Source organism: Phaseolus vulgaris, chromosome 1 (assembly GCF_051622355.1).
Source record: "Phaseolus vulgaris cultivar YP4 chromosome 1, ASM5162235v1, whole genome shotgun sequence".
NCBI classification, from domain to species: domain Eukaryota; kingdom Viridiplantae; phylum Streptophyta; class Magnoliopsida; order Fabales; family Fabaceae; genus Phaseolus; species Phaseolus vulgaris.
The window spans coordinates 7708136-7732305 of record NC_143498.1 but is presented as its reverse complement, the minus strand read 5'-3'; the positions used below and the strand labels follow the sequence as shown (position 1 = coordinate 7732305).

The 24170-nt window shown below is 31.4% G+C and overlaps 2 protein-coding genes across 7 annotated transcripts; one reads left to right on the top strand and one right to left on the bottom strand.

The window, feature by feature from the left end:
* The first annotated feature begins 3705 nt into the window (after positions 1-3705).
* LOC137813385 (glucan endo-1,3-beta-glucosidase 5) lies at positions 3706-7221 on the top strand. 2 transcript variants are annotated; one of them, XM_068615590.2, is made up of 3 exons: positions 3706-3944; positions 4102-4635; positions 5955-7221. In XM_068615590.2, the coding sequence occupies exons 2-3, from the start codon at positions 4286-4288 to the stop codon at positions 7054-7056; spliced, it is 1452 nt and encodes a 483-aa protein (XP_068471691.1). In that variant the 5' UTR covers positions 3706-3944; positions 4102-4285; the 3' UTR covers positions 7057-7221. The 2 variants fall into 2 exon arrangements, with proteins under 2 accessions (XP_068471691.1, XP_090155677.1); XM_090299551.1 differs by having other exon boundaries at positions 3814-4635; positions 4766-7221.
* A 3830-nt stretch (positions 7222-11051) lies between these two features.
* Positions 11052-15145, bottom strand: LOC137813384 (endonuclease V family protein). Of its 5 annotated transcripts, none has more exons than XM_090299561.1 (9): positions 14888-15119; positions 14525-14801; positions 13665-13727; positions 13520-13589; positions 13392-13431; positions 12711-12775; positions 12405-12521; positions 12047-12175; positions 11052-11420 (listed from the first exon to the last, which is right to left on the bottom strand). In XM_090299561.1, the coding sequence occupies exons 4-9, from the start codon at positions 13538-13540 to the stop codon at positions 11361-11363; spliced, it is 432 nt and encodes a 143-aa protein (XP_090155687.1). In that variant the 5' UTR covers positions 13541-13589; positions 13665-13727; positions 14525-14801; positions 14888-15119; the 3' UTR covers positions 11052-11360. The 5 variants fall into 5 exon arrangements, with proteins under 5 accessions (XP_090155687.1, XP_090155690.1, XP_068471689.1 ...); XM_090299564.1 differs by having other exon boundaries at positions 13520-13559; positions 14888-15050; XM_068615588.2 differs by lacking the exon at positions 13520-13589 and having other exon boundaries at positions 14888-15145.
* Positions 15146-24170: the final 9025 nt, after the last annotated feature.

Sequence of the window (24170 nt, the reverse complement as noted above, 5' to 3'; positions counted from 1 at the left end):
GACCTATCCTATTATAAAATCTTTCATCCAAATGGGTTGTTTCTTGACCTTGTGCTTGTGTAGGGACACACCCTAAAACTCTCTAACCCATTCTTCTATCAACCTTTAACCCATTCTTCTATCAACCTTTAAGTATTGTTGTTTGTCCCTTCTAAATGAATTCTCCTTTTAACCTTACCTAACTTATGAGTCAATGTAACACTTTGCTTACTTGTGTAACCTGCAAATAGTATCTTATTAAATGAATGATTTACCTTCCTAATCACCACCTCTCCCTTGCTAGTCATAGCCTCAGATTGATCTGCCACATCACAAATTGATTATTTTGTTATATAAAACTCATTCTACACTTAAATATACCAAACTTAAACTTTGCCTTCTTAATAAATATAATTGAAAATCAAATAAACTTAGCTAAAGTGTACATGAGTATTGATATGGTTGTTGTGAAAGAAGAATTTTAGAGAATTGATGAAAGTTCAATTCATGAATTCAATGGGTTGCAGAAGTAGGCCACACAATTCAATTCATTATTGGTGTGGCTCAATAAGGCATGTAGTACTGTGCTGTCTATTTTCGTGTTGTTCGAAAGAGAAAACTATTTCTAGCTACATAATTCATTTGTTTGGAGCTTAATAATGTAACTATGGGACCCAACGTTTTCAAATTATTAATCTACAAAGTTGCATGCTAATTAGGGTTGCATGCACATGGATATTATTTTTTCAAAAGATTTTGGACACAAATAAATATTATTGGGATCTTAGGAAATAAAATTGATATCAACCACTGAATTATTTATCAGAGAAAGAAAAGTAAATACATTTAAAAGATGAAAAAGGATAAAACGTGTTTAGTTTGATAAAATTATGATTGATAAGTTATATATTTAGAAAAGAAGATATTTAAATCGAAGTAAAGAAGATGAAAGTAGAAAATAGACTTATAATTAGAGATTTGATGTTGTTTTTTAGATTGCAAAAAAATAAAATAAAAAAATACAGTGTACTCTATAGGTCCAAATAACATTTATGTAATTTACACCTTCATATATATATATATTATGGCATGATTTATGGTATCAAAATATTACTTTATATTATTTTACTTATTTATTTATTGAATTTTTAACTGTCTTTGTTATTTTTAAATTAAGTTATTTTCATAGAGTAGTGTGTTTAATTTTTATAATATTCATGTTTTATCCTTATAATTTTTCAATATTATCATTTCAATTTGATTATTTATTTCTCTCAATCCCACAAATTATGTTTAGATTTTGTTTTTATGTTTATTTCAAAAATCAAATTTCTGATAACATAAACTGTAAATTCTTTTTCTCATAATATGTTTTCTTCTATTTAAATTGCTTGCTTTCTATATGTTTAAGTTGTTTTATATAATATTTTCATTCCATTCAAATTGAAATTTTTTTGTTTAAACAAAAAAAATCTATAATTTTATTTATTTTTATTTAATTACCTAAATATTTTTTCATAAAAAATAAAATAAAAATATTTAATAAATAAATTACATAGTTTATTAGTTAAATTATTATTATAGAATATTAGAATGATAATATAATCTCAGTAATGTGATAAAAAATATTGTATGAGTATATTTATTAAAAGAATATATTAAATACTTAATTTATGATTGTTTGAATAATGTAAATGTGTATTGAAAGATTTTTTTTAACATTGAGATATGAAAACAGTTAAGAAGTGGGAGACTTATAAATTACTATGGACTATTTCAAAGCAAAGGCATGAAGGCAGGATAAATACCTTGACTAATGTGCAATCAGCTAGGTAATACAGTGAGTTCAATTTCCCACGTTTTTTGGCTGAGCCGTATCTTGCTGGGTGGGACCGAGAGCAGGAAAGGACGGGGGGCAACCATGCATGGTACTTCTCGACCGTGTCTCCGAGGGACAGTTGAACGAGCGACTCAATGTTAAAAAAAATCTAGCTGATTAAACATATCAATATGGATGGAAATCAAAAAGTAAAACAGTTCCACCTCATTAAACAACTCGAGAGGGAACAACCAACAAATGAGAAGAAGAGCCCCGCTACCGCTACTAAGTCCGCTCATGACCTGAAGATTGCAGGTTCGAATCCTGTCCCCGCCTAATCATCTGAGGCCGTAGTCACGAATTTATTTTCGTTTGTTTCCCTTTCCCCTGAAGCAGGAACTCAGAGTAACTATGTTAAGGGCCTGATCGTGGACGGGTTCATCGATGCTGGGAACAAGACTGGCTAAGAGCTGATCTGCTAGAACGAGTGCGGTCATACAGTCTTTCTTGCCCCCCAAGGGCAGAAGGGGAGTAGGAGAGCCTTCCTAGGATCTGTTTTCATTGTGGCTTAAACGGGCCTGGGCTTTTTCGAGTTGTTCAATGGCCTCTTCCTGTAATTCTTCTGAGTTTTGAACCGAAGGATTCACAGCTGGGATTGGGAACATCCACGCAGCGACTTCGGTTCGCCAGTTCAGGCTCAACTCCTCGCTTTACGTTAGCGGACCTACACTACAGGTCGGGCCGGGGCTCTGCGCTCTTTACTAGATAAGATGAAAGAACTCTAATTATTTTTAGGTGATGAATTTTATAATTTAATCTAATTGATCTTTCTTTATTAAATTGGATTAATTATAACATTACAAACTTATTAAAAATTTAACTTTAACTATTGCATGTAATTAATCTTAAAACGGTAATTCTTTTCTCTTCTCTTTTTCTATTGTTTCTTCAACCAAATATATAATTTATAACACCTCTTATGCACATCTATTTAAACATGTTTATAGAGATTGTGAATCATAATTATATATATTTTTTTAAATTTGAACACATTAAATTATAAGTGAAAAAATATTAAAAATTAAATTTTATATCAAAGAAAATTTATGAAAATGTCTTAAAAATAATATAGTATAATGCTATCACCTAAATAAAAATAAAAATCATATTATAACTATATGGTGAGGAAATGATATCATCCAATGAGATTGATTTGGAATTTGGATGAGTTCACGAGCAACATACTTTTTTGTTTGGATAAGCCAAACACGACACTAAAACAACCAAGCATTCGACAACTTTCCAGAGAAGGGAGACAAATTCCTTAAAGCCTTCAACATTAAGATTGTCATTGCACAACCCTTGTCTAATTAATTAATCTTACTAAAATAATTTATTTTTTAAATCAAAATAAGATATAACTTAATTAGAAGAGTACTATAAAATAGATTAAAAAAATAATATTTTATAAAACTTTAATAATTATAATTAAGGAAAAGTAGAATCTGGACGTTAAAAAAATGGAAAACGTATTTGTTTATGATAAAACAAATCAAATTAGTTTCCTTATTCCAAGAGTTATATTTTCTTATAAATCATTTTAAATTAGTAAAATTATAATTTTAAAATATTATATTTTAACTCTTAATTTAAATATTAGAGTAAATAATTTATTCTGATATATAAGAAAAAGAACATGCTACGCTCAAGATATTGAGACAATCATGAGAGAATGTTGTGCAATAAACAAAGTCTAAATTAAAATTATTTTAAGTACTTTTTTTATTTTTTACTTCTATATAAATAGAATAGTTGAGACCTAAAATGACACTTATTTGTTTGTTTGTTTCAGTAGAAAAATAATAGGTTATTATTATTATAAATTCAAACCTTTTAATAACATGTAAAGTGAGAAGCCACTTCAGATTTTGTGTAGTTTTATCAACAAAGTGGGGTCTCAGTTTGCTGAGCATGCTTGGCTCTTCACCCAAAGAAAAAAAAATTCTTTTTTTACCATAAAACTTCTCTCTCATAATTTCATAAGGCCACTTTCTCTCTCTACTCATTCATTCTTCACTTTCTCTCTTCACTCATCTGTGGAAATACAAAGAGATCTGTTCTTAGCTATTTTGCTTGGCTTTTGAAGGTTTCAACTTTGTTACTTTCTGTTTATTTCCATCCGGGACCTTCACTTTCTCACTTTCCATAGTTGTGTGATCTTGCTTTTGTGTCACCCATTCACCCTTTATGTTTTAACTAAACTTTTCTTATCTGTTGATGGGTGTTGTTGAACTGTTATTCAGATTCTGCTATTTTCAGCATGCAAGCTTTGGATTTCCATGACTGTTGGCAGAATCAATCAACAAACTTGTTGAAACCCGGGAATAACAAAACTAGTTTTAGGGTTCTGATTTGACATACTCTTACAAAGTAGTATATATTTGATTTTTGTATTGGAGGTGGTTCTGGTTATCTTGGTCAGTTTTTATGGAGTTGATGGGGTGTGGAAGGTTTAGGGGGTGCCTTGTTCTTGTGTTATGTATTGTACTGTTGGTGGGTCTAGTGAGTGGGATTGGTGTTAATTGGGGCACACAATTAACACACCCTTTGCCATCCTCCACTATGGTGAAAATGCTGAAGGACAATGGTATTCAGAAAGTTAAGCTTTTTGATGCTGACCCTGATATTTTAAATGCTCTAAAGAAGTCTGGGATTCAGGTAATGGTTGGTATACCAAATGAAATGCTCTACACATTGGCCAACAGTATGCAAGCGGCTGAAAGATGGGTTTCCAAGAATGTTTCAGCATATGTCTCATCTGGGGGAGTGGACATCAGGTAATTTGCCCCTTACTCTCTATTGACTGGTTTATGTTGAGTTCAACCATTGCATTATGCAGCTCACAACTTTGAGCATGGATGCATGTAATTTATTCGGCAATGTAATTCGACAGCTCATGTTGTGCAGGACTTTTTTAAGCAGAGTTTGGAGGTTATGTTAAGGTCTGTGTTATCTGATTTAACGGTTTAGAGAAGTAATGATGTAGAGCAATTATAGAAGAAATCATTGCAAAGAAACTTTCTAAAGATGGAAATTACTTGTTTTTCCTTCACATTTAGTGAAACACCAGGCAGAATTTCTTTCCAATGTCTTTGGCATCATTAAAAGTAGAATTTATGTGATTTTGTTTAATAGAATTGACTTGGTTTGATTAAGAATCCCATTCTAGTTTATTTGATTTAGAAATCAAATCTGATAAAGTTTGATGATTTTCTATATGGACAAAAAGTAAAAAGGAATAATGAGTTCTTTGAGTTGTTATGTATTCTCTGCTTTCATGAATGGCGTTCTGTCAATATGTGTTCAAGAATGGCATGTCCATGTCGGTGTTCAAGAATGGCATACCCATGTTGGTGTTCAAGAATAGCATGCCCATGTTCGTTTACAAATGAATAGATCATGCTATTTAAAACTATGGAGTTGGTGTTCAACTATCATTTTGTAACATAATCTTCACATAAATGGTTCATCTATATTTATGTGAGTCAATGTAAGATAAGTGGTTGTTGTTCTTTGGCCCATATTATCCAACATGAAAACTTTCATGCATATTCTACTGAACAGGATTTTATGGTCAGTCCACTGCCTTTTAGTATCTCTGATGAATTTGCCAGTCCTAGATGAGTAAAGTGTGCATGTTATCTTCCTTCATAGGTGTACTACCAATGATCCTGCTTTTCTTGAGACTACTCTTGTTTTTACTTGAGGTGCCGTTGTTTGCGTGTACTGAATTAATTATAGTTGTGCAAGAGTAATTCAGTAAATTCGTGTCCCCTAATATTAGACCATACGAAAGGTTTGATGAAATGAGGGCATAAAAGTAAATCATGGTTTATGAAATATATGATTATTTGTTGCAATTGTAAAATTAAATGGTTGCAATGTCTTCAAAATTTTGTTAGAGCTCAAGTGTAGTAAGATCTCATATGGTGTTAAGATTGAAATATTTTGCCTTCTGAAGGACAAGAATCAAGGAAATCTGTGACTTCCACTTCAGAAATGATTATTTCCTTAATTGTTGAATTATTCACTATTGATATGTCACTGCTGCAATTCCTACTTTTTCTCAAACAATATTTCTTGTAATTTTTTCAAGGTATGTTGCAGTGGGAAATGAACCTTTCTTGTCAACTTACAATGGTTCATTCGAAGCCACAACACTTCCAGCTCTTCAAAATATCCAAGCAGCTCTTGTGAAAGCCAGTTTAGGCAACCAGGTTAAAGTCACTGTCCCTCTAAATGCTGATGTGTATCAGAGTGCACAAGTACCCTCTGATGGTGACTTCAGGCAAGACATCCATGATCTCATGGTGCAGATTGTCAAGTTCTTGAGCCAGAACAATGCTCCGTTTACCGTGAACATCTATCCTTTCATCAGTCTCTATGCAGATCCCAATTTTCCTGTTGATTATGCCTTTTTCAATGGCTTTCAGTCCCCCATAAATGACAATGGTAGAATCTATGACAATGTCTTTGATGCCAACCATGATACTCTAGTATGGGCGCTGCAGAAAAATGGTTTTGGAAACATGCCTATAGTTGTAGGAGAAGTTGGGTGGCCTACAGATGGAGATAGAAATGCAAACCTTCAATATGCTCAAAGGTTTAACCAAGGCTTCATGTCGCGCTACATGGCCGGAAAGGGGACACCAATGAGGCCTGGTCCTATGGATGCTTACTTGTTCAGTCTCCTAGATGAAGATTTCAAGAGCATTCAGCCAGGTAATTTTGAAAGACATTGGGGGTTGTTTTACTATGATGGACAACCCAAGTACCAGCTTAACATAGGATCAAGAACCAATGGCTTAGTAGGAGCAAATGGGATAGCATATCTGGGCAAAAAGTGGTGCATTTTGAAACCCTCAGCAAACCTCAATGATGACCAAGTGGCACCTAGTGTGTCTTTTGCTTGTCAAAATGCAGATTGTACAAGTCTTGGATATCAAACTTCATGTGGTAATTTAGATGTTCGTGGTAACATCTCTTTTGCATTCAATAGCTATTACCAAGTGAATGACCAGATTGACAGTGCATGCAAATTCCCTGGCCTTTCTGTTGTCACTGACAAAGATCCTTCCACTGGAGATTGCAAATTCAAAATCATGATCCAGACAGATTCTGCTGGCCTGCATGGGAATGGGAGAATTTGGCATCTCAGAATACTACTCTTGGCATTTTTGTTTTTCACTCTTCTGTGACCTTAAAAGATTCTTGGTTTTTATTTTTATTTTTATTTTTGGAGGTGTAGACAGTACTTCATTTTTCATATTCAACATGTGTGTTGGAGCTAACATATGAAAAACTTGTTGAAGATCACAGAAACTTCTTTGCAGTGTTTAATAGTTGGCAACATTTGTTTTAAAGTCACTTTTGGTACATCTAAGCTATTGTTTTGGGATGAGATTCTCTATAATAGAATTTTTGGTTTGGTTGTTATTCAACTTTTTCTAAAATATATTAGGTGGGTTGCCAAACTAAGTTTTTCTATTATAATAGATGGGATAAAAATTTATTAATATATTTTGATTTATTGAAAATTTAGTTAATATTTTATGTATTTAATAAAAAATCATTTATAAAAAATTATGGGCTATTTTGTACCCTTATATAATGTTAGGCAGTGGAATATACTTTGTTTGATGCATTCTCATAATTTCTCTCTCTACATACCCCAATTTGTTGAAAGTATCCGACCTAGTTGCAAGGTTAAGTCTGTAAGGTGTATTTTGCAAAGCATGTCAAATAATAAAGGAGATATAGGATTGGCTTAACAATTATTTTGAATTATTTTCAATTCAATGCTTTTACGTATAATTATTCAAATGCAAACTCAATAATCTTAAATACTATATTATCAAATAATTAGACACATAAATTGATTAATTGAACATAAACATACACTAACTTCACTTTCAATCCATTCATCAAATCTCATTTCAATTCATATATCAATTTCTTCACTTTCAACCCATTCATCAAATCTCATTTCAATCCATATACCAATTTCATATATAGATAAATACTTCTAATTATATACAATTAATATATCTCAAATATAGCATACCATCTTAAAATATGATAAATTTGCTTGGTGGATTTAAATAAGAAATTAGTTCATTGCTTTTGGGTTAAGATCTGTTGGACAAATTATGCAGAAATAGCTAAAACAACAAATTTCACAATATCTCAAACAACATAACAAATGTAAATTTAATACTTTCAAAAATTTTAATCAATTGGAACGTTCAACAATAAACAACATATTAATTTCAAGCAATTTGTTGAAGGTCAGATGCCCTAAAAACTCAATCAAACACAATTTGATATGCACAAAAATAATCTCACATCACATTTGTTGTAGGAGTTTACACTCTCTTGGTCTTATTTATTTATTATTTATCCTAGGGATTACAATTATAAAATACAATACTAAAAACGACAAAATATATGTTTTTATGTTGTACAATACTTAATCAGATAAAAACTATATCACAAATCATCTCAAACTCAAAAGTTTACATTGACCATATTCATATTTTCAAATCTTCTCCTACCTTTATATATCTCTCAATTTCATCATCACAAAATACACAAAGATATCCAGGGACCTAATGAAACATCACCATATCAATCAAAACACAAATAAAAAGATAAATTAGTTGAGAGAATAACATTTCTCTATTGACAGACAGAGTTGGCAAAACTATAAGATATTCACATATTAAGTTGAAGAATTAAGGATACGTAGATTTTAGAGTAAAAAAAAACTTCCTCTTAATCGAATTCTAATTAGTTAAAAATGCTTCATTCTTAGTTACTTCCTAGCTACTAAGACCTATTTGTGAAAAAGATAAGTAAGAAATGGTTCCAGAAGTTCCAAGAGATGAATCAAAGAAGAAAAAGAAAAGGACCACGGGTCCTTTACAACCAAGGTGCAACTTTATGTTACGTTATGGCTTGCCTTTTCATAAAATTTAGTAACACAAGTTAAATATTTGCTTTATGTATTGCATGTTACTTTATATTTCTGTTTTAGTTTGATAAGTAAATAAATTCATAAGAGACTGACACTTTTATTTGAGAAGCAAGTCAGTCAGTTACTACTTCTACTTGAAGCAAGTCTATTTAGTTATTGATCATTATATCACTTAATTTATCAGTATGTTTTTTCTCTTTCAATAACTATAAATGTAAATGTTACATTTCTTGCTTTCAGCTCAAAATATTCCAACACATCCTATTTTCCCTTCTTCCCAATTTTATTTTTTCTACCACAGTTCCAACAATTGGTATCAAGAACCCTTGTAGAATGGATTTTGAAGCAAATCTTTCCCAAACTACTCTTTCTATAATTGGGAAAACCACCTTTGAGCAGTAAAAATGGAGTCTTACCTGCAGGCATTTGCTCTCTGGGAAGTTGTGGAAAAGGATTAGGAAATACTTCCGCTGCTGCATAATCCTACCATGGGCTAAATCAAAACTAACAAGGATAGAAAAACAAGGAAGGCAAAAGCAAAGATGTGTCTTTTTTGTTGGTGTTTCTAGGATCATCTTCACAAGAATCATGACTTTCAAATCAGCAAAAAAATTTGGGATTTTCTGAAGGAGAGATATGCTGGAAATCAAAGAACACAAAACATGTTGGTGCTTAATTTAGTGAGGGAATTTGAGTTGCAAAGGATGAAATTTTTTGAGACAATCAAGAAATACTAAAACAATTATTGGCTATTGTAAATCAAGAGGAGGAAGACCAACTGTTTGTGGCCACTTGTTTGCGGCAAGTGCAACCAAATGGGACAAGAAACTGTGATTTTCCACAACAAAAATCACCATGGTGAAGGGGCTTAGATTGTTAATCAAGAGGAAGAAGCCTTTGTGGTCACTTGTTTCTTTAGCCGTTAATCAAGTGAAAGTTGATTGATTGGTAGTGGTGCGCCAATCACATGACCTTTGACAAGGCACTCTTCAAGATTTAAGGGCAACCAATGTTACCAAAGTCAGAATTGGCAATGGTGATTATATATCAATTTCAGGAAATGCGATACTAATCATAAGTTGTGCTGACACAACTTATTTCTGATGTTCTTTTTTTTCATGAAATTGACCAAAATTTATTAGGTGTTGGTCAACTTACTGAACTAGGATTTTAAAGTTGTTATTAAAGATAAATATTGATTGATTAAAAATGCAGCCAATCAAGATATCTTCAAGGTGAAAATAAAGGGAAAAGTTTTGCTCTAGACCCATTTGAGGAGGAGCAAACAATTTTCTCACTCAAGTAATATCTCGCCAAAATTTGGAACAAGAGGCTTGAGTATTATCACCATCAAATCAAGGTTTGCTACAGTTAAGCGAGAAAAGGTTGACACTTGATATCCCTAAGCTTGAGGATCAAATTTAAGATTGCCAAGCCTGACAATTTAGCAAGCAAAAGAAAAAACATTTTCCAAAGGCAAGAAGTTGCAATTGATTCGCACAGAAGTTGTAAGACCTCAAGGAACACCTTCATTGAAAGGAAACAACTCAATCCTTGTCTTGTGAAGATAGTCAAGAGATGACGATGGTGTTTAAGGGGGAAATCTCAGTTTAGCGTCCTTCTTTCTTGGAATGCAGTTCAACCAAGGACATCATGAAGTTTTCATTTGTCAAAAGAAAATGGAGGAGATTTTGAAAAAATTTACACTTGAAGAACATAAAGAAATGAGCACTACTTACTGTGATTCAAAAGGAAAAACTTTGTAAGAAATATGGGACAAAGAAGATATATCATACATATTTTAGAAGCATGATTGGTTGCATGATGAATCTTACAGTCACTCATCCTGATATCCTAAATTACATAAGCATTTTGTATTGGTTTATGCATTTCACAAATGAAAAGACATGCAATTTTGGCCTTAAGTACAAGAAGATTGAAAATTTCAACACTAACTATTTGATGAATTGTGATGGTTCTATCAAGTTTGTTTGTGTCCCTTGCAACCAAACAGTTATTTTCATCTCATCTCACATATCTATTCCATTATTTAACTGGACAAACAGTTAAACCCAAAACAAATTTACAGTTTAAAAAGAAAATCAATAAGAAAAACCATGTAAGTTCTACAGAATTATAAATTATTTTAGAGGTACAAAAATCTCACTACAATAAGATCCATTCTGAGAATTAGGTGAGTGCAAGAGGCACCAGAAAAAAAAAAAGGCCGTACTGTATATTCAAAAGTTGGAAATCTTTGGTGATACTTTTATGTATTCGATTTCAAGGCTGTACAAGTATGGCTTGAAAGCATAATCATAACTCAACTTCTGTGTCTATTCATTTACATCTTCGAACTTGAAAATTAACATTGCTAAGACCACCTACATACCGTACAAGTGTCGAACTTAATTCATGATATCATGTAGTAAGTAGTAACCAGTAAGTGCTGCAATCACTTTAGGTGTTCAAGAGCAATGAGGAAAGAAAATTTAATGTCGACAATGATGTACCATATGAGTGAAATTATGTTACTTTGCCATTCATTCCAAGCTTCCGAATGTAGTCTCTAGATCTTATGTCAGCCTGCACTTTCAAACAGAGGTGTAAAGAACTGGATACTTTTGATTTCCAATAACTGGAATACAACCAGTGATTTATTGGTTCTTTTATGAACAAAATGTTTCTAGCAGAAGATCTATGATGAAAAGCATAGCCAAGTAAATTATCTAATCAAAGTGTTAAGCAGCAAATGGGGAATTGGTAAATTAGTCTAGCTATAACAAGCATCTGCCACCATGAACTTTTTTAATAAATTATTAATAAACGAGATACAGAAACATTTAATGCATTGCCAACATAATAATTGTGAGAGAAGATTGAGTTCAACCAAGTGCAGGAGAACAAGAAGTGCATCCCAAGATGAAAAAAATATACTATATCTTGGGGCTATAACATATAAGCTGCAAATTTCAAGTAAATCCTAAAGTAGAAAGTGGTCTATTACAATAAGCCAACAACAAATTCCATAAAAGAGTCAATAATAGCTTTATAGAAGATAAATGATTAAAAGCAAAAGGCAGAAATAATTCCTTTACAGGTCTGGTTCGTGTATTCTATCTTTAATTTCATTGTGACAAGAGAAGTATGTATTATACATCTATTTAAGATTAAGCAGGCATCAAATGCTTTCAAATGGAAGATAGTTTCACCTGTCTAATTGGCTCAGGCACACGAAACTTGCAGGTCTTTTGAACTATCGTAATGGCAGTCTGAAGTGATATCATGTGACCAATTGATATAAATATTGGCTTTATGGATCCCTGTGTAGATCTCATGGCCTGGACACAAGTGTAGCAAGAAAATAAAAAGTTAGAGCTTGGACTTAACAGCTTTTGTAAGTTATAAAACACAGTTGGAGTTAGCAGTTTTTGTAAGTTATGCATGATAACATGTAACAAATTGCTCTTCGTGAGTATGATAAAGCCTTTTGAAATGGCATATGATTATCAGCACATCCTTATTATAAAAAATAATGATAAGTAGGGTACCATTAGTTCAAGTTCTTACCACTCCCCATATACGCCCAGAATCACCCACCAAATTAATAAAATCTTTTGAAGAGTTTTCTTCAGCTCCAAGAAGTTTTCTCACTGTTGAATGAGTAAGACCATCCACATGATGCAACTGGAACATATACAGCTAAAGAATTCAGGAACTTATTCAGTATTTCTTGTTCTTAACTATAAAAAATAACTACAGAATCTATGAATAAATAGAGAAGCAAGTCAAAATCTATTGAAGGGTAATCGGTACAGGGACGCATGAGATGAGAGATCAGTAAGTGATACAGTTAGCAAGCCAAAAATAACTAACATTCTTTCCAATCCCAATTGTTGGGAGATTGGTCTCAACTCCAATATGACAGGCCAGCCCAAAACCTGCAAAAGTTAAAGGCTTAGAAAATTTCTCTGTTGAACACAGGTGGCAAACCAAAATTTACATGTTATATTAAATAAATTACAACATATTCATCAGAAGAACTTAAAATGACTTCAACTTTCTCAGAAGATAGTTCCAACTAACATTGGAAGTTGAGTCATAAAAGTTCTTTGGCTGGGATGGATATAAAGTGTAGCCAGAAATGGTTCGTCAATGGGAGTGTTTTTATTGTGAGTGAAGTCTAGCACTTACTGGCTTTTGCCAGATTTCAGTTATACCAACATCAATTGCTATTCAATGTTACAAATTGATCAAATATTAAAACAACAGCCAACCATTATATTAAGTATGGAAAATGATTGGTTCAATACTCTTTAGTTTAACATAACAGACCAGTAAAATATAAGAAAATATTCCTCACATGAAAGCTGTTAGATTTCTATTTCCGACAAAAACTTAATGAAAAGAGTACCTTTGTAAATATCATATTCATAAAAGCTAATAAATTCTTCTAAATGACATTTTTAAGAAAAGGAAAAAACTATTGAATAAAAAAATCTTGTGCACGACTCTTATATCGGGAATGCATAATATTCGTTTGTAAAATGTACTTGCCTCTGGGATGAAGTATTCCATTTCCATCAACCATTAACAGCTGTCAACAACCATCAAATAACCTATTCAGGTGATGAAACTTAGGTACAAAAACATCATAGATTGCTATAAAACTCCAAAATAATTACCAATCTGTTAAAGTTCTGCATATCTGAGTTTTTAGTGCAGCTAATAAGATTGGCACCAGCAATGTGAGTACTGAGTAAAATAAAACGAGCAAGTTTCAAAAGGTACCAAATTCATATGTATTTTTCTTGATGTAATAAACATTACCTGAGGGTAGAAAGGATTATCACTCCTTTTCATTTTCTCTAGAAGCTGTTGAAGAACTGGGGCCTAAAATTATAGGAGCAATCAATATAATAGCTGAAACAGACATTTTGGAAACTAGTAAAACAACAAAGAAGCCCTTTCTCACGAGGTAGAGTGGACTACATAATGTTCTATTGTAAATCATGTATATAGTTAAATTATAAACTTCTGGATCTTTCTCAATTGTTTCTCCTATAATTTTCTCAGTCTCCCTATGTCTCTAAGAAGCCAAGCTACCTACCTGCTATCTGATTTAATCTCCTTACTGAGAAAATTCTACTGGTCTCCCTCATGCATGCCCAAGAACACCAATGGAGAATCTATCTTCTTTCTACCATAAATACAACCCCAACCTTTTTCCTTCTAATGCATTTATTTTCTGGTAAACAAAATTTAGAGAGGGAGACGGTGCTCAAATCTAAGATAGGAGAATCTCCAAGCTCAAAGAGGAGCCTACATTTACCTCATTCCATAAAGATAAGTGGGGTTCAAATCTGCAACATGCCAAATTCGAGACTCTATCTTATTCAAAGAGGTTCTGATGCATTTATTTGTGATCTTATCTTGCCTAGACATAACAAAAGTCACAAACCTCCTTAAAAATAGTAAAAACCAGCATTTAAAGAGGTTCAAATGGATTTATGGGGTTTGGACTAATAACCTTGTACAAACTAGTCAAACCCTCCACCACTAACCTGACCCCATTGGGTTCAATTCAATCTCATCTACATATAGCATCATGACTCATCATAAAATAAAATAAAAAACAAATTTTTTGGTCATATTTCAAAATCATCAAATAGAAAGAAAAGAAAAAGAACCTCTCTAAATGCAAGGAAGCCAGGCACATAAGGGACTTGAAGAGTGACAAAAGAGAAGTCCTGATACAGAAGTTGGAGAGTGTGGAAGTCCAACACCACAAGGGTGCCACATGCCTTTGATGGATCATCCTTTGAAAAGCTAATGTCAACCCCACCAACGTATCTCAATTCTTCTCCCTTCTCATAACCAGGTTCACCTTGTGAGGCGCCTTTGGTGGATAATTTCCATGAGAAACTGTCCTCTGTGATCAGCTTTTCCCTGAGAATGTCTTGTGTTCTGAAAAACGTGATAGATGTTAAAGATTGAAAGAAAGAGAACAGAAAAGTTTGAATTGTGGGGATGTAGAATTGAGGAGACGTAACGTTATCCAAGTGTGGTGATCTTGCCATGACTCTTGCGACTGTGATGGTTCTTCCGGTGGTTCTTCCATTGCTTCAATTCAGAGCAAAACAAAAGCCAGAGCTATTGGATGTTACTTCCTGCACCCCTACATTTTTCTTACTGCATTCTTAAACTCACCACCCTCTTGTTTCTTCTCTACAATTTCATGGACACTGTTGAGAGCAAATAGGGAGGGTGAGATTCTTTTCCTTTATTCATGATTTTAGTACGTTTTTGGTGGAGTAATACACATTACATTCTATTAGGTAGGGTACAAAATTCCATAACCTATTACCAGAAACCAGAAAGAAAATTCCATAATCATTTCGGAATATCTTTTTTAAAATATATTTTTTAAATTCTGGATTTATCATTTTGGGGAAGTTAGTTAAAAAATGTGTTTCAACATGGAATGGTTTTTTTTTTTTTTTTTTTTTCTATTCTATAAGCTTCTTTTTTTAAGGAACATTTCTATTGCAGAACTATCCAAAACTTTCAAGGGTAATTTGGGTATTTTGAAAATGTAAGGGTGCAAGAAGAAACACTATCCCACTCGTATGTACATCGCCTCACCCTCATGTTGGGTTGGATACCTCTAGGCCCAAAAGTGGCTCAAAGACTTTCAAGTCCAGTAATCTATCTTTTTTTAGATAAATTTTTGTAAGGGATTGTTTTTGAAAGTAATTTTTTACATGATTTTTTTTTTCTTTAGATTTCCATAAGTTATTTCTTAATAAAGAAACTTTTGAATTGTATAATTCAGGAATGTCTTTTAGATTACATAATACACAAGTCATTTTTTTGACATCCGTATAATTCAAAAGTACCTTCCGAATTACACAATCTGAAATTTTTTTTATGCAAAAAATGACTTTCATATTGTACTATTCAAAAATACTTTTTTCCTTGAGTCCATCCATAACAAAACACATAAAAAAGGGTATGACAATGACAAAGGGTGGCAACATCAAATGGACATTTTGGTCTTTTAACCACCTTATAGGGTGCCATGAAAACTATGGGGATGTAGAAAGAAATCATCAGGTTTTTTAAAAGCTCACGGATGGGAGTCCATATGATGTTCACACAAAATTTATCTTCATTTAAAGAAATAAGTGTATTCAATCGTGTAGAAATGTACAGAGAGATTATACTTACATAGTATAAGTGATGGTAGGAAAATTAGTTATAGATTAATTATAACTAATAGGAAAAAAAATTAAATTATTTAGATAAAGAGGTATGCTACTTGGTCTCTACAAAAAGTTGGAAGCAACTTCATAATACTAGCTTAAAGCTTTTCAGAATCGTGTGACACTCAATGTCTAGGTGTTTGGTCCAATCATAAAAAACAAGATTAGAAACGAAATGGATTATAAAAGCAGTTTTAGAACAATGAACATTGACATCTTTGAGAAGATAAAGAATTCATTGGAGTTCACTAGTTATAGATATAAAGACATTATGTTCTGCTTTAGAAAAGGACCTTGACAAATATAAGAGAATGGTCAACGAAGAAAGAATGACAAAGAGAGAACATCTTGTCAATGAACAATTTTTAAAATCTACATCAGTATAGCCCTATAAGGTTATAGCAGAAGATATTGAGAAGAAAAATCCATGTCTAGAAGCACGTTTCAAGTACCAAATAACTCTCCAAGTTGCTTGTAAATGATGATCCATAAGAGCATTCAAGAATTGACTTGGTTGAGCCACCACAAATGTAATTTCAGGCCTTTTAGTGGTGAGGTGTAAAAGTCTACCAATAAGTTTGTGATAGCCAACAATGTCATGATATAATTGTCTTGTGTCAAAGGTTAATTTAAATGGAATCCATGGGAGTAGAGTGAGACCTACAACCAATGAACTTGGTATAAAATAAGAGGTCCATGTAGTATTTTCTTTAACTTAGGGAGATATCACTACGGGACTGGGAAATTTCCAAGCCCAAGAAAAACTCCAAATCCCCAAGATCTTTGATGCCAAACTTGGAATGAAGATGATTCTTTACGAAAGAAAACTCATTTAGATCATTGTCAACCAAGAGAACATCATCAACATAGATAGTTAAAGATGTGAATAAGGCATAATTAAATTTAACAAACAAAGGAAAATCTACATGTGCTTGTGTGTAGCTAAATAGAGCAAGTGTGGAACTTAGTTTCTCAAACCATTTCTACTTGCTTGCTTAAGCCAATATACGAATTTAACAAGTTTGTAGACCTAATTCGATTTACAAACAATGATCCCTATATGAATTTCCATATAAACATCTTTCTTGAGTTCACCATGTATGAAGGCACTATCCATATAAACTTAATGTAAATGCTAACAATAAACATTTTCCAAGGCAAGGATCATTTCATTGGTAGACATCTTAGCCATAGGTGAGAAACTATAGAAAAAAACAATCCATTTCAACCTAATTGTATCCTTTAGCAACCAACATGACCTTATATCTAGTTATGCTCCCATCAACATGTTTTTATGAGTTTGTAAGCCCATTTATAACCAATAGGCTTGATCCTAGGTGATGGAAATCTATTTAAGAGACTGCAGTTAAGAATAAAAAGGTCACTGGATTAGAGAATTGATAAAGAGTTTACCAAGAGTTTGAAAAGATTAATCTTGAGCTCTTGGAGCGTTAAGAATTCGAGACCTCTATCTATAAAAATTGTACAAAGTAGTTAAGGAATTTGTTTTAGACCAAGTAACATAGAATTTTGAGCTTTGGGCCTTATATCCAAAATCCATACTAGACGTCCACTTATGAAGCTTGCAAGACTCCAAAAATGTGCCACAATAGGCGCTACATGTGAAGCACCAAGTAGGCGCCACTTTGCCTTGTTCTTAAAGCCTTTTTTGCCACTTATCCACTTCTCACTAGAGAGTATTTTGAAGCTTGGGCTGCAAGCTATCCTTTCCACATGTCATTGTATGAATGGAAAAGATTATAAAGTTTGCTCCACAAGTTACTAGTGCCACATGTCATTGTGTGAGTGTGGAGAATTTTAAAAGCTTGTGACGCAAGTTTAAGTGTCTAAAGCACTATAAGTAAGAGTGTTTTCTTATGTAATTTTCAACTTGGAATAAGAAATGTTATGCTGCCAAAATCATTGGTGCCTCTTCTTGTTCTTAAGCTCTTTCTAGAATAATCTTCTTACTAAACTCTTATAGAATTCCTTATAAGTGTTGGCCTAACCTTACTAGGAATTCAAACCCCAAATTCCATCTCCCAACCATTATCAATACTTCATTTCTCCATGATTTATGCTGCATCTCCTACTCCATTCATGATAAACAAATTCAAAATAACTTGAAGAAACTACTAGGCGCATGCAATGAAGCTAGAATTGCATCACCATGTGAAATTTCAACAATATGCCAAGTGTCATTTTGTATAAAGCATTGAGTTCATGGTTCAGAGCTTGAATCCATTACGGGTTAGTACAAACATCTTTGTAGTGTTGAGGTTTTGTTTTAAAAGAAAGGGATATGGTATAGGATTTTAGATGAGGTTACAATTTGTGAAAGAGAAATAAGTGTGAATAGAGTGATTAGATGAACACTTGGCTTGTAAAGTTGGGCAATGGTAATCAAGCAAATGGGAAAGGTTTACTGATTCTAGTGGATTTGGGATGTAAGGGAGGCATTGGTGTGGGATAATGATAATTAATGGTGGGAAAATTGGAACTATAATGAGCATTAAGAATAGGAAATATTTGCACTTGTGGATATTAGGTTTTGAAAATGGTCCCCAAATATCAAGATGTAAGGGAAAGGAGAAGATGATTTATTGTTACTTAAAGGGGAAAAATCTTTTTTTCCTAGAGGCATGACACGAATCACAAACAACACTTTTAGTGAAAGAAATGTAAGGTTAAACTTACAACAATTTCTAACCTCGATAATTGGATAAATGTCCTAACTTATAGTGGAATAATGCATTATCAAGAATTACAAAAACATTACTTGTTGGAATAATTGACTCTAGAAGGGGGAGTTGAATAAAGCCTTGAACACTCTTCATAGAGAACCATACTAGACCACCAATTGGACAAACAACACAACATTGTATTGGTTCACTTAAATACACAAACTACATTTAGTTCACCCCTGAGAAAACTACTAAAAAGGTTCCACTAATAAAGTAAATTAATTACAACAAGGATGTTAACCACTCCTGGTTATAACAAGTACACAAATCACTCCTGGTTATCCGCTACACAACCCACTATTGATTATATTGTTTTAAACTCCCTCCTAAGATTAAGACCTCTCACAGAAAAGAATAAGAACAACTCTCACAGAGAGAACATCTTTAGATGACTAGGTTTACTTCACATATGAAAAATTATAATGGTTTCACACACCCACAAATAACATTTAACATTAGTTAAACATTAGAAGATAGAAATAATTTAATGTAGTATTTTTGTTATACAAGCCTCTTCAGATGACCGTTGCAACAACCTTTTTGCTAATGTTTGATTTAAGTTTGATCTTTGTCATCAACATGGAATCTTCTATGTTTTCCTTGACATATGCTTGATTAAAAATTTAATATAAAAATTCTTGATATAGTTTCTTTATTGCGCTCCTGACTTTGCTTGATAAGTAAAAAATTCAAAAACAATTTGCATATATAACATTGAATTATTGTTAAATACGTATCACATAATATATTATTTCTATTTAAGATTATTTCATGACTTTTTTGTAAGAAAATCCTTCCATACTTGGATTTTAATGTTTGAAGATATAACTGAATATTTAAAACAATTGTCATATAATATATTAGGAAAACATTTTGCTATTACGACTTGTTTATATAGGACAAAGTTTAAGCAAATATAAACATATAAAAGAAAATTAGATTGCATGTCATTGAAACTAGTAGTACCATTGGATGGTCTAGTTGTCCTTCAGCTAACATAACACACATTAGATTGTTTAAATAACAAATGCATGTATATGCATATATTTTCAGTCCAGGTATTTGTTATAAGAAAAACTCTCTTAAAGAGTCTACTAGGATTAGAAAATCTGGATGGGCTACATAGGTTAGATCGTCTGGATGGGCTACAAATGTTAGATCGTCTAGGGTCTCAACATTACTCATAAAATTGAACACAATGATGGAAACGTGTAGCTAGTACAAATCATTCTTAGCCTCAATTGAACCAATCAACTTCTATGAGATTTTGTCTTTCATAACATAGGTGCTACTATGAAAAACCAACTCGCAAGCATGTTGATAAACTAATTTGTGCAGTGAAATAAAATTGAATGTGAACTTTGGCAGATATAACACATCTTTTAATACAAGATTTGGAAGATTTTCACAAAAACTTAGTACTCACTAATCAATTTGTTACCATTTGGCAAGTGAATATTCAAAGATATAATGTGTTTTAAAGTTTTAAAAACTCCTTACTAAAATTGCACACTTCATAGGCCTCCCTCCATGTACTTTGCTACAGATCCAGTGAACCACTTTGCAGTGTAACACACATAGTCATGGAAACCCCAAAACTTTCACCTTTAGCCTTTATTTGTATCTATGAAGATACTGTTTACGCGGATTAAAAGGTGAAGAATTTTTGTGTTTGATTCCACTGATTTGCAACGATTTGCAATGAAAGAAAAGCGGGGAATGGGAAAAAACGTTCCCTTCTGCAATGCCAAGAAACAATAAGAAAGACATGTGACTTTTTTTAATTACAATTTTATCCTCCTCTACAACATAAAAAAACTGTCCAAATATATAATATAATATAAATAAAATAGTATTAAATATTAACTAAATTTATATTATTAAAATATTTAATAATATTATTAATATAAATAAAATAATTATTTATAATAAAAACTAAATTTATATAATAATATTATAATTTAATAAAATATAAATATAAAATAATAGTATTTGTTATATCTAGATATATTATGGATTAATTTTGTTTTAATATATTAAAATTTATTGTGTTTCTATTTTGTATGATTTTTACAATTATAAATATTACAATTTTTTTATTTAAAAAGAAAAATTAACTAAAATTTATACAAAATTATATTTTATTTTATTTTTTAATTAGTAAGATAAGGGTAAATTTGTAAATATATATTTTTAACATTTTAAAAAAATTAAAATATCTTTCAAATCTATCATATCACTCACAAACTCCAATAAACTTTCCCTACAAATCCATCTTATATACTTTAATCCAAACAACCTCACTTTCTTCACACTTTCATCTTAAATCACTTCAAATTCACACCCTCAAATCCTCACTCTAATCCAAACAAAGCCTTAGTGACTTTATTTTTCTTAGTTCCTTTCGAATGAGCTATTAAAAGCATATGTCACATAGTTAAACAACAACATCGTTTATCACTCATAAATGGATGGCTAAATAGAGACTATAAATCGTAGTTTGGAAACCTACCTTAGATGTTTCACCATTAACCAACAATGAACATGGTTCCACCTTCTCTATTGGGTCAAGTAATAATACACTATTAGTCACCACTCTACCCTTAGAATGTCACCCTTCCAAATTGTCTATGATATTCCTCTCTCAAGTTTTGCCACTAAGTACTTCAATAGCTTCGAGACACCCTTTGTTGTACCCATTAGAGGATGCACAACCAAGCTAATCAACATCACATTGCCATCACATTCACCTCTTAAGACCAATCTCTAGACTTAATGATGACCTCCTTTCTTCCTTAATTTGCATGTCTAGCATATTGACCAATATTCTTCTCAATTTGGTTTTTAATTTTAGTGTGCAAGTCTTTCACAAATTTCGGTTTTTCAAAACATCCTTAAACAACATAAAGTCAAAGTTAGGAAGAGGAATAAGGTCAAGAGGTCTTAATGGAAAAAAAATCATATATAACCTCAAAATGAGAATGGAAAGTTGTGGTGTTGACCCCTCTATTATATCTTTGATTTTCAAAAATCATATATCTCAATAGTTGAGACAAAGTTCTATTCACCACTTTTGTTTTATCATTAATTTGAGGATACCAAGTAGTAGAAAATATAGATTTAATTATGAATTTTTCCCATAAGGTCCTCCAAAAGCTACTTAAGAACTTTGAATATCTATTAGATACTATGCTTTTAAAAAGCTCAGGCAAACGAAGAACTTTGTTGAAGAAGAGATTTGTAATATGGCTTGTATCATCAAATTTGTGACATGGAATAAAATGGATCATTCTTGAAAATTTATTCACAACCACAAACATACATCACCAATTGTTTTTCACTAGGCAAAAAATTATACCTAATAGTCTGTAACGCTCAAAGTTATGAAAATAAAACACTCATTTACTCTTTAAAAGCTTTCGGCTTTCAAGAGAAGAAAATAAGTGAAAAATTATTCTTTATTTAATTTAATTGTCCATCAAAACAATACGTGAAATTTAAATACATTTATTTTTTTAGAATAATTAAAAACGAAAACATCACATGTTATATAAACCATAAGACTTGAAAATCTTATACTTATTATAAAATTTTAATCCAATTTAACATACATTGTAATAAATTTTTAAAGAAAATTAAAGATACCAAAAACTTGAATGAATAATTTCACTACAAGAAAATCATTAAATAAAAATTAAATTTGGAGGCCAAAATAATTAGTCACTATATTGACTAAATTAGAAACTATTTCATAAAAAAAAATTATTGGTATCTAAAATAGTTTCTATTATTAATAAAAATTTATAAAGTCGTTTCTAAATTGGTATCTAACTATTAGCTACCAAGGTTTTAGCTATTAAATACTTATGTTATAGATTAGTCTCTATTAGCCTTTTAGAGACTAATTTAGAATCTAAAATATTACTAGCTAAAACTTTTCTAACAAATTTAAATACCAATTTAGAAATAATTTTATAATATTTTATTAATAATAGAAATCACATTAGATTTAGGGTTTAGGGTTTAGTAATGTTATAGATTAGTCTCTATTAGCCTTTTAGAGACTAATTTAGAATCTAAAATATTACTAGCTAAAACTTTTCTAACAAATTTAAATACCAATTTAGAAATAATTTTATAATATTTTATTAATAATAGAAATCACATTAGATATCAATATTTTTTAGTCTCTAAACTATGTATTTAATTTAGTCAATATAGTAACTAATTATTTTTTGTTTTTAAAGAAAACTTGCTACCAAATTTAGAATCTAAATATTTAGTAGTTAAAATCTTGGTAACTAATTAGATACCAATTTAGAAACTATTTATCAATAATAGAAATTAATTTAGAAACCAATAATTTTTTAGTTTTTAAAATGATCTCTAATTTTGTCACTATAACAACTAATTATTTTTTATCTCTAAAATTAAATTCTATTTAATGATTTTCTTGTAATAATATATACTTTTAATACTTTGGGTCATCCTAAAATATTAAAAAAAGTTTACAATTCAAAAATATAGTCAATACAAACTAAAACAATAAATACATTAATGATGAAAAATAATTAAAGAGTATTTTAAAAATAAAAATGTCTCACTAATAAATATCTCTCATCAATAGACAAGTTTAATACTATTAACTACATGGTGAATTAATATTTTGAATTAATTCAAGATAAATTCTTGAAGAAAGACTAGAAAAATTAATTTCTTAATATTAATTGAAAGGTATGTGAGAAGAGAATTGAATGCTTTTCCTTTTAACTCAAAAATTGGAACAGCACATGAGTAAAGAGTGCAAAAACGAATTAAAGATATATGAAAAATGAAAAGAATAAAGTAAGTGCTAAGAAACTTTTGTTGACTAATTGACGAACACGAAAGTAAAAAGAAAGGAGAGAGATAAAAGAAAGCAAAGTGAATCTCTCAAGCCACTCATTTAATAACACGTGCACAACTCACTCCCTAAAGCCAACATAAAAAACACAACAAAATTTTTAAATATCGTGGTCGGTTAACCGCAATGCCATGCCCCACCACACAATAAAAGTAAAACAAACCTTATTCTCTCCTTCAACAAACTTATTCTTTAATATTTTTTAATTCAATATATTTTTTTCTAAAATTTATTTTTCTGATTCTATACTGGTATGGACTGACCGGTCATTGCTACAACTTGATCTTTTTGACTAAGCTGACCGAGACCTGCGCGACCGTGCAGACCGACAATCCATTAACGCTCAAATCAAGGTCAGTAAAAATAAACCACCATTAAAAACTATGTAATGCGCTCCTAAGTATGATACATTTCAGCCAATAAG